Source organism: Phaethon lepturus, unplaced genomic scaffold (assembly GCF_000687285.1).
Source record: "Phaethon lepturus isolate BGI_N335 unplaced genomic scaffold, ASM68728v1 scaffold24581, whole genome shotgun sequence".
NCBI lineage: Eukaryota > Metazoa > Chordata > Aves > Phaethontiformes > Phaethontidae > Phaethon > Phaethon lepturus.
Window position 1 is genome coordinate 1 of NW_010515914.1, and position 11,753 is coordinate 11,753.

General features: G+C 37.8%; 1 protein-coding gene across 1 annotated transcript; it reads left to right on the forward strand.

The window, feature by feature from the left end:
- Positions 1–493: 493 nt before the first annotated feature.
- On the forward strand, positions 494–8,361 carry AHCTF1 (AT hook containing transcription factor 1; the record flags this gene model as incomplete). The annotated part of the gene is made up of 6 exons (XM_010295929.1): positions 494–600; positions 1,214–1,392; positions 3,373–5,209; positions 6,543–6,676; positions 7,138–7,241; positions 7,895–8,361. Coding segments are annotated over 6 exons (2,554 nt in total), but the record flags the coding sequence as incomplete, so codon positions are not given.
- Positions 8,362–11,753: the final 3,392 nt, after the last annotated feature.

Sequence of the window (11,753 nt, forward strand, 5' to 3'; positions counted from 1 at the left end):
GGGTTACTAAGCAGATGCTGTGAACATACGCTTTGCTTGTGTCTGGAAATTGTGTAGCCACAAGTTACACCTGAGGTTCCTGTAACTTGAGTGGCTTTGAACACTTCCTGGCAGTATTTCATTCAAACACTGAATTTTTATTTTCTGCGTGTGCTCAATTGGCATCTACCTGTTTCTGATAGGGAAGCAGTTTTCTCGCCAGACACTTTTAAGAGCTGGAACTGCTTAGTGTTAAAGAGAGAATGTAGGCAAGAAAGTAAGCCTCAATTTCAAGTGGTAACATACCCTGGTACAAACTTCTTCAGTTTGTTCTAAACCTGCAGTAGAGCAGTTGCACTCTTCCTACAGAAGACAAATAATACAATACATTATTCTTTGACATAGCTCTGTTGTTATGTTACTATCTAGTGTTAGATATCGGGGAGGAATATTAAGTACTTGTTTCATTGCACAGAATTGCAATCTCTCTCTCTCTTTCTCTCTCTTCATGAAGTGAAACAAAGCACCAGGAGTCTAAGATGTCCTCTTCATCAGAAGAAAAAGCCATACCAGTTGCAGCAAATCCACAGCTTTCTGAATCCCTGGTGGCAGACCATGAGTGTATGTACAGGTTGTTGTTGATGTTATGTGAGTTAAGGTAGCTGAACTCCTGAAGTAAAATGTGTGGTTTGCCATGTCACTACTGGTGTCTCAGACTGAAGTAGTATGAGTTTGTTGCTGGTAGCTTCCATTAAACTGTAGAGAGAATACTCTCCTCAGCGAAAGTCCTTGTAGAAAATGCACAGTGAATGTTTCTGTTCTTGTTGAAGACATTGAGAAAAATGGTGGAATTTGAAATATTAGGAGGAGAGATCACTACTAATATTTGTGCTATGAGATCTGCTGCTCGAGCTAGTGTTTTCAAAGATGGTGCATCCTCAGTATTCTGTCTGTGAAGAATAACTTGCTACCATTGTGCCTTTCCAGCCCCGCTGTCCTTGCTTGTTCTTTTTCTCTGTGGACTTGCCAACTGATTTTCACTTTTTTTTTTTAAATTGTGGGGCTGATTCCTTTTACCAGACAGTTCTGGCTTCTAGTTTTTGGAGAAAGCCTAAATATATGTGGTGGGATGGAGAAATGTATTGTTGGCTCCTGCTTCCTCTGTTACTTGCTGTTGCTTAAACCTGAGTCATTTATATAGCAGTTAAGTTAAAATTACATAAATCTCTTCCAGCTGTGATAAGTATCCTTGACAGTGAGGGTGTGGTCAGTACTCATTCAGAAAATCACCTTGAGGAGAAGCATGTGGATTTGCCTGAAGAACATAACCTAGAAGCAGCTGAAGAAAATCTTCCTGTTCCACAGGAAGAAATAACTGTTTCTAACAATCTTCCTGAAGCCAAGGAAATTAATGTAAGTAAACTATTCTCCCACTGCCTTGAAAATAGAAAACACCTTGTAAATTGAGGACAGTCCTGTCCTACTGACAATTAGAAGGCACACAAAAACACCTCTGTTTCCTTAGCTGGTTAACACAAGTTCAAACCTCATTATGTAAGGGCAGATACATGTTTCTCCTATACATTTTCTCTACTTAGAATAGAACCTGTCAAGACTTGGGCCTTTTGAGAGCTGTAGTAGTGCAAAAAAAATGCCTAAACTATTTGTAAAAATAACCACGCTTTCATTTGGTTAACTTAAATGTTTCTTATTTGACTTAAAGAAAGAGTTTTCATGTTAAAGACAATAATAACAGAAGTTGTGGAGTGCAGCTTTTCGATACTTGGGTCCATTTACCAAATGACAAAATCATGTGGGAACCAAACTCATTTTCAGAATGATCTAGGTGCTTTGATCCGTTACTATTTGTTCCTTAGTAACATAAGCAGAATTCCCAGTAATGAGTTAATTTCAGTGTCAAGATATGTTTTGTTTTATAAAACTGTGTATTTTTAACATCTAAACATTGCCAAATACTAATTCTAAAAGGTTGTTCACATGGACCGAAAATTACAACTATAGATTCTCAAGCTGTCCCAGGTTTTTCCCCGTTCTTACTTCTGCTGGAGCTGATGAGTTATTTGGATTCATTGTGGATGTCCTCTAAGCACCACATAGAGTATACCGTGAATTTCCTGTGGGATTATACTGACAGAAATTAATAACAGTTAGAGTGAAATACAAACTTGTTACCACAAGAAAATGCTTTTCAGTGTCCCAGATTTCAGGGGTAGTTAAACAGGCAGTCACTTATTTAGCTCATCTGGGCTTTGGGATTTAGGACAATGCTGTAGAGAAGATGATTCTAAACTTGGGAATACCTAAATCACTTGTGGGAGTAAATGGAAAATTTGTGGTGGGAAGAAGGGAGCAGGCACATGAGAACATCACAAAGCTCCTGCAGTCATGGGCTGCAGTCCAGTGAAGGCTTTTCTGCCTCCATTCTAACTGGTTTTGGCTTGTCTGCCTTCACTGACTTTAGGACAAACTACTTTCTTGTTCACAGATTTGTAGGCATAAAAGGAAAGTTTATGCAGACTGGTATTTCTTGGATTTAGTTTTGAAGCATGGCATGTTGCTATAATATGCTTTAGCAACTTTTGGCAAGGCAAAAGGCAGGAAAATAAGCAGATTCTATGGAGACTCCCATTGAGTGTCTTTTTCCTTCTGCCATTGTTGGTTAGCACTGCGACTTAGAAGGCTGGGCAAAGGTCTTGACCTATTGATTAAATTATCTTGACCATTTGAGTCACTTGAAATACGTAAGATACTACTTTTGTTCGCAACATAAAAGCTTGAGTATCTCATGGATCTAGAAGGAAGGGATAACTGCTCAGTACAGAGAACCACAAAACATGAGGAAGGTATTTAGAATGTATGTGTTGTCTCATGCAATCCAAGTGATTCCTTAAAGTGCAGTGTTGAGCTGTCAGATGCGATACTAAGTGTTGGAGTCAAAATTATCATGACCGAAACTTTAAACTCTGGGGACATCGTTGTATTTTACCCTGTTAGATGCAGAGTCGGTCACTCTCAATTTGTATTCAATCCAGAAAGCACTGGAATGTGATGACTACTGACAGTTGTGTATACAGCCTGTATTGTAAATACTGCTCACTTTGTTCAGGGGTGGTGTCAAATTGTTATTCATGAACAGAAACATGAGAAATGGAGCAGCATGTGATTGCGTACGCGAAATACTCTTGTTCTCTGTCCCTTAAACACATAAACTTTTGTCTGTAGCTGAGAGAACATTGTATGTTTCTAACTTTACCTTCAGTGGTGATATGAAAGGAAAAGCAGCATTTCACTGTCCTCAGTTTCATCTGGCTCAGTTTGAAGTTTGTTTGTTTAGTAATTAATAATGCATTAACAGACATCTTTTAACTTTAGGTTGTTGAAGATAGTGGAGTTAAGGCACAAACCTCAGAAGTCCCTGAAACATCACCATATAGTGAACTACATCCATCAGGCAGCCTTCAATATAGCTATGATACAATAGAGCAACAGTTTGCATGTGATTTGCCGGATAATCAAGATGGTATATGTGATGCAGCTGAGGGAGATGGAGAGCTTTTTATACCTCAGAGTAATTTTACTTTAGTCTTGGAAGGAGAAGAAGGTGAAGCGGAGATGGGAGACCCTGAATTAGTAGATGCTTCCCAACCGGCTGGCACAACAACAGAGGAAAAACCTGTGAACAATTTAGGAAATACTGAAAACCAAGAACATGTTACAAACTCTGTGTCCACTGTAACTAGTGATCAGGAATCTCAAAACATTGCAGAATCGCTCCCATATGTGCCTGAACCCATTAAGACAGCTATTGCTGAGAACTTACTGGATGTGATCAAAGACACAAGAAGTAAAGAATTTACATCTGAAGTTGTAGAACAATCTATTCATGAAACCATAGGTAAGAAGGTAACTAGATTGCAGAAGGCAAAAGCTCCCTTAATGACTATGCCAGAAGGAGTGGAAGATGAATCCAGCAGACATCAAGTAGAGTGTGTCATCACTCCTAGAACACGCACAAGGGGACAACTGAGTAGAAGTTCAAGTATTCCATTGGCAGGTGATCAACAACTACTGAAGACAGACAAACCAGTTCTGTTTGGACTGTCTCCTAGGAGAAGTACGAGGCGAACCAAAGAAGCATCCAAGACTTTGAGTCTTCAAACAGAAGAAAATGCTCAAGATGAGCAAATACCTGTGATGCCTGTTACTCCTAGGAGAGGTAGGAGGCCTAAACAGGCTAATATAGAAAAAGTAGAAAGCAGCCATTCTGACAGACAAACATTGTCTGTCAGTACACAGTCCATAGCCGTTACTCCAAGAAGAGGATTAAGGAGAGCAAAGGAAGCTGCCTCCGAACTCTTGGAAGAGGCTAATGAAGAAACATCTCTTGCTGAAGGTAGCATTATTGCTTCTGCTACTTCCAAAAGGACTAGAGGAGGGAAACATTCAGCAGGAGATCAAGAAAGTGGCCAGATTGACACTGATCATAAGAGAAAAATGGCAGTCAGTCCCAGTAGAAGTGTGAGAAAAGTGAAAAGTATTAGTTTACAATTTACTGAAAATATTGTCAAACATCAAGAGGTGCAGCCTAGTGACCAGCTCATTTTAACTGGGCCAAGTAAAAGAGGCAGAAGAAGAAAGATGAGTTCATCAGAGGTTTCAGAAAATTCTGACTTTGATCTCTTTAAGTCATCACTTCCTCAAACAGAATTTAAACTTCCTGTCACTCCTAGAAGAAGTGCAAGGAAGCAGCTAGAAAATCTCTTGGCAGACACAGAATCTGCCTCTACTCAGGAAGACATACATTCAGGTGGGAAAGTGGAAATCCTTGATACACCTAGGAGAAGAACAAGAAGAGTTCCACAAGCAAAACCAGAAAAAAGGGATACGCGTGAGCAAACACCTGCCCAGCCAAAGGAGGAATCAACCACACCCAGGAATACAGTAAGGACAGGGCGTCGGGGCAGAAAGAGACGATCAGTATTGGAGGAGAGCACAGGGGAGGAGGCCTTCCCCCGAGGACCTGGGGGCAGTCCTTTGCTGCTTGAAGACATAAACCCATCAGGACATGATGAAACATCAAGAACTTTAACAGATCGTATTACAAGAACCAAATCCCGCAAAACTGCTATGTGTCAGAAACTGTCTGTTGAGGAAAATGAATCCTTCCTTTTTTCTCCTCCTCTCACAAAGCTGACAAAGAAATTCAAAGGTAGGTGTACTATGTTTATGTGCAAGGTAGGTCATACAGCTGTTTTGTAATTCACAGAAAACAGGCTATGAGATTGCATTAAGTATTGTAAAGAACGTAACCATGCAAAATAAAAAAAATTTGGAAAGAGGCAGTTAGTCTTTTTTCAGGACAGTACATGACTGGCTGGTTAGTTGTGGTGGAAAGAGATGAGGAGGCTGATCTGAGTAGAGTGAAATGAAACTTAAGCTGAATTTTTGTCATAAGCTTAATTTCTATCAGTTTTGAAAACTGGAGGGTATCTGTTAATACACGATTGCTATCCTTCCTCCTAACAGAGAAATAAAGGAGACATGCTTCCAAATTGTGTTCACTTTTTAACTTTAAAATGAGCTGTGTGTTGGAACAAACTATACAGCTGTATAATTCTGTGATTGTTTTTCCCAGGCATATACTTTGTTAGTGAAGTTACTGCACACTTCTTTTTACTAGAGTATCACAGAATCATTAAGGTTGGAAAAGACCTTTAAGATCATAAAAGTCCAACCATCAACCCATTTCCACCATGCCCACTAAACCATGTCCCAAAGTGCCACATCTACACGTTTTTTGAACACTTCCAGGGATGGTGACTCCACCACCTCCCTGGGCAGCCTGTTCCAATGCTTGACTACCCTCTCAGTGAAGAAATTTTTCCTAATATCCAAGCTAAACCTCCCCTGGCACAACTTGAGGCCATTTCCTCTCGTCCTATCACTAGTTACTTGGGAGAAGAGACCAACACCCTTGTCTCCACAACCCCCTTTCAGGTAGTTGTAGAGAGTGATAAGGTCTCCCCTCAGCCTTCTTTCCTCCAGACTAAACAACCTTGTTTCCAGACCCTTCACCAGCTTTGTTGCTCTTTGGACATGCTCGAGCACCTCAGCATCCTTCTTGTAGTGAGGGGCCCAAAACTGAACACAGTATTCAAAGTGCGGCCTCACCTGGGATGAGTACAGGGACGTGATCACTTCCCTACTCCTGCTGGCCACACTATTTCTGATGAGCCCGTGCTAAAATATCTTTTTGAGATGTGTGAGGACTGTTGATGCCTCTTGAGCATGGTATCTTTGATTATGTCAGTGCAGGTAAAATCACTACACTGGTTTATTTTTGTTTAACAATTTACTGTATAAGAGCAGATCCCAAAAGGCAGTTACTAGGGGAAAAATACCTCCACATTGAGTGTTTATAAACCTGATTGGAACTTTTTATTTTGGGAAGGTATTGTGCTCTTGATTATCATCTGTAATTTAATGTCACTGTCCTTTATGTATAATGCTACATGCATGTTAACAATAGATTGTCATTTTAGCTGGAAAAGCAGACCATCCTGTGCAGCTTAAGGATTTAGACCCAGACTTGTCTTCTCAATTTGTCTTTTCACCCCCTCTTTTGAGGCCAAGGAGAATAAATGTATCGAGCATTTCCCGAATTGTGAAAGAGCCAGTAAGTAAAAACTCTAATTGTGTCATGTTCTTGATTTTTGCTGTGTACCACTTTTTCAGATCATACTTTGCAATGCCTTGCCTTTTTCATTGAATGTATATCTAAAAAGAGAGCTTTAAATTAATCAGCTAAACAATTTATTTTTGATTTTTCTTTCATGAAAACTAGCTACAAAAATCACTTTTGAATCTATGTATGTCAAGAATAAATACTGCTTTGCCTTTAACAAAAGGCACAGTGGCTTTTTTTAAACTTACTTGGTGTGTTAACTGTTAATTTCAGAACTTGAACTTTTAGGATGGTACAATAATTTGAGATGGAACGTCTGTTTTTGCAGAGGGAAACTGCAATGCTTTTGGAAATAACTTTGTCATGACTTCTTCATGAGAGAAACATTAATTTGTATTCTGTAGAAGTGTAAGACCGTGTGCATGAGTAATGTTTTTGTTGCCTTAACATAGGAGCTTCCAGCTAAAGAGGAAGATACCCAGTCCATAGAGTCTGTGGGAAAGCAAAAACTGAAGAGAGGTAGAACTGCAAAATCAAAAATGAAGAAAGCGAGCAAGTATGAAATTCTTTTTGAACACTTATTCACATTCCTTTATTGTGGTATTCATTCAGTTCTTAGCCCCTTAACTTTCTCTTTCTCGCTTGGCTGTGCAGTTCCACTTCGACTTTACGAACCTGTTCAGCTTGCTGGTCTAATGGGCACCTTTTTCCCCACTTACCAGTTTAGGTCTCTAATGGAAACAGAAGAGGGCAGGGATAGAAAACGGCAAGTGGATACTACTCTTTGCAATGATAGCATGCTCTTATGTTGTCTTAATCCACCTTATGAAACCATACTCTTACAGTCCTTAGTTCCCCATACAAGGCAAGAGGGGGTCAGACAATGAGTGAAGAGAACTTCTTGTTTCTGGACATGTCTTCTGATTCCTTCTGGAAAAATTGTTTGAGGACATTTACCTCTTAAAAGGGGGGCTCTAAAAGCTCATGAATCGTGACTGAGAATGCTTGGGACAGTCTGGTAAGGAATGAAAGCAAAAGGAAGCTTATTTATCTCTTTCCTGCCTTGATCCTATCTACAAAGAAGCCCATAAATAAATCTTCGGCATTGGTTTTGTAATCCCATGTGTTTTTTTTTTTTTTTTTCTTTTTCCTCTACTAAATACTGTTGGTGAGTAAAAAAATGAATTTGATACTTCTCTTTCTTTTCAGATCAACGATAAAAGAAGGTTCTTGGTCACCTCCACCAGTGGAAATAAAATTCATCTCTCCTTTTGGAAGTCCAGTTGATGGAACAAAAAGCAAACAGAAAGAAACTGGAGACACGGCAGAGAAGATTCTACGAAAGAACAAAAAAAGACTGTCTAATTTTCCAAAGCCAGTTGTGCGCCGGAAGATGCTGTAACTGTTTTTTAAGTTTATAATGTACACCACTGTTTGTAAAGTCATCAATATTGTGTGGATTAGTAAAAAAATTATCATCTAATTTGGAAGAGATAATTTATATAAATTATTGTAAAATTTCATAAACAAATGGTCTTCAATAAGTAACTCCATATGGAGTGTGATTTCCTCAGTCAATGCAGTTTTCTATTTTATATTAAGACTTCATACATTTATATAATATGTAAATATAGCTTATTTTAGGAATGTTAAATAAAAATGTATACTTCACAATACGCTTACTGTCTGATAGCTTTTTGAGGGAATAATGGGTTAAAATGCCTGGGTTGCTCAGAAATTTTAGTATTGGTTTGCAAGATTGGTCTCACTTTTGAGGGTCAGCAAAAAACTTTTTAAGCTTTTTAAAAGTTTGCTTAGAATTCCTATAACAAGTATACATCTAAAACATACTAGTTTAAATTTTATAAATGATCTTTGACCTTCTGGCACAAGTAATTTGGCTCGCAATACAAACTGGTAATTCCTCATGTTCGTGGTTAAGTTGTACTGTATTGAAGTCAGAATGTAAACAATTGTACTTAAGCTGTGCAATATTTTTTTCTATTTGTCTTAAACTTTGGGAAAGATGCTCCTTAGTTCATAAAACTAGATCACACCTCAGATGTTTCACTATTTTTTACAATTTTTTGTCGGCAAAAAATTTAAGTGTATAGAGGGTATGATGCTTACAGTAGCATATAAAATTTAAAAGGATATTACTCACGTACTTTGAAATTTGAGCCAAAATTATTTTCATAAGGGTAGTAGGAACACTACTATACTTGAAATAATGATTGTCTGTAAACGTATTTTGCAATATTTGAAGCCTGCATATCACAGCACTGAAAACCTCATGGTAAAACTAATATAATAGTCTGAAAAAGGTACAAAAATGTACAGAAATCTTAGTTACAAACCATATTTTTGAATAATTATTTGATTAATAACCTTGGGTTATGGAGTAAATGTCCCTATAAAGCTTCAATTTGTAAATATAAATTCAAAAAACTATTCTTTTAAAAACAGACATGGAAGTACTGTTTTGATGTGCAGTCTTTTAGACAATGGATTATTTTTAAGTATGTTAATTTATATATGGATGCAACTTTGAAGACTACAGAATGGTGGAACCTGGCATTAAACTTCTCAATTAGTAAAAAAATACTACAGTTATTCTAAGAAATAATTTATTGGTTAACTAATACCTTGTGCATAAAGCATGAATGTATTAATAACAGACTAAGCTTGTAAAAGAAGATTCTTCTGGGGCCATGATTTTCTATCTCAGAACAGATCATTCTAGCGAAGCAGTTGCACGCACTTGGATATTTTTCTCCTTGGGAGTATTCATGACTGAATGAAAGCCTAAAAAAAAAAAAGCCAAATGTTGACAGTGTGAAAGTGTCAGTTCGAGTGAGACCTTTCAGTCAGGTTAGTAATTATTTGCTCTGAATATTTTGTACTTCAACTACGATATAAATATGGTCAAAGAGGAAGGGGGAGGAGTTCTGGCAATATTTTTTTTTTTTTAAATTCACAGTATACAGAAATGCAGTGAATAGCTCAGAAAAGGGTAAAAGATCAAACTGTCAAAACTGGAGTAGAAAATGGATGTCAAATCTGAATATGTGTTTTGTGTAGTACACGAGTATAAAATGCTCTGCTGATCAAATAGAATTGACTGCTGAAATGCTAGTGAAGGTTGCTTAATAAGGTTTTAACATGTTTCTGTCATTTATACTTACAGTATATTTTTTGGTATGAAAATCAGAACAAATGAAAGCATAATATTAGCTAATTTTATTACTTATTTGTAGTAATTTTTAGCCTCTTTATTTCATAACCAGCTCAGCTGAATTATCCTCATTTGGCAGTGCTTTGGAGGAAAAAAGAAAGTAGTTATAACAGAAAATTGGCATGAGATTTAATAACTTCCTAAAGGTTTGTAATAATCTAGTAGTTCTTTTACTTTAAAGGAGTCTTAATCCAATTATATGTTAAAATGTTTTCCTCCGTTTTTTTCAGTTACTTGGATTCAGTGCATAGTTCTTTGGTGATGATGAATTTCCCCAGGGAGCAGTTTAAAAAGAATAGGAGTGTAAGCATAATGTGTAACAAGGAATGGAATTTCAGAAAGTTGAAGGACATAGAAGGAAATGGAAGCAAAAACAGGCACTGGGAATATTTATTTAGAGCCTGAGAAAAAAAAAAGCAGCTAGCTAACAGATGGCAACTCAAGGATGGGTTTATAATGAAGTGGAGAAAATAGATTTTACTTGGGTGTTTTTTGGGTAGGCCTGCTACAAGTATGTGAAGGGTAGAGTGGAAAAGATCCTTTCAACAGTGGTGAGAGAGATTCAGTGCATGGGCAGTGCTTCTAAACAGTGAGGATGAATTGGGAAGAAAATTGCCGTTTAAAAGATTAAAAATGGGTTGGGGTGAGTGGCTGAGCAGGCTAGGAGTCTTAATATGAGAATTGCAGGTGCTTACACATGTATCAGAAAGGAAGATAATACTCATGGTGCCAGAGAAGGGCATGAGGGGCCTGTGAAAGAAAGAGAGGTGATGGCTCGTTGTGGTGGATGCATGCAGAAGGCTCTAGGGGCATAGAGCAGCAATTTTCTTATGTGCAAGATGAGAATTTCCCAGGAACTACTCGGTACAGTTCATCACTAAGTGGAGTAATTCTGAAGTTTTTTTGTAGAAAATATAATTGCTTGAGGAGTGTGTGTTTTTCTCTCCCTAAAGAAAAGCTAGAATTTCTTAAGAGTGTTTTGGTGCATCTGCTTTGATCTAATGTCAGATGGCTAAAAGCTGAAGCTAAATTGTGCATTTGTAGCTTTGTGCCTGTAACCGTGGAGAAAATTCCACTGGGAGGTTGACTGCCTTGGGATAGCAGACTGTCACCTTTCAGAAAGAATAAACACAGGTGTAATGGCAGATTTCCAGGAAGCACATAGTAGGAGATACTAGTGAAGGGAAAATTAATATTGATAAGATTAAGGGCTGTTAGAACTGAATTTGTCAAAAAAAGAAATGTTTCAGTAGAAATGATTCCCTGAGTTATCTCAGAGTGTCAACACAAATATTCATAAGATGTTTTTTCTTCAAATGTTCAGAAGCAAAGGCTTATGAAAGTATTCATTCCAGGTTATAACATGAAGGAGAATTAAAGCAAATCTATTTTAGTTTTGATAGCCACTTGGTGCTTAAAGCATTAACTGACTCGCATTGACTTAGTGTATTTGCTGTAGTATTTGTACATGCCTCATGTGCAATTAAGGCCTCAGATACCTGAGTAGTTGAATCCCCTGTCAGAACTTCCTCTCATGGAAGACTACTCTCGGGGTTGTCAGCGCAATAAATTTGTTTGCTGCAATTTCATCCGTTCCCATGTAGTTTATCAGAAGTAGCTTAGTTGTTGATTTCTGGTGGGGGCAAAACAAGCTCCAGGCAGAAGCCAATCCATAGTTCCTCATGAGTAGTTAGGCAATGCTTGTAACCTGTTAGTCTAGGCCAATCTCAACATACTATGAAGTAATAGAATTTCAAGTAGTAAGAGAGCATTTGTTTCTTATTTTGTTTGTACTTTTGTCTTCTGTGCAAAACTTGCAGGTTTCTATTCCAG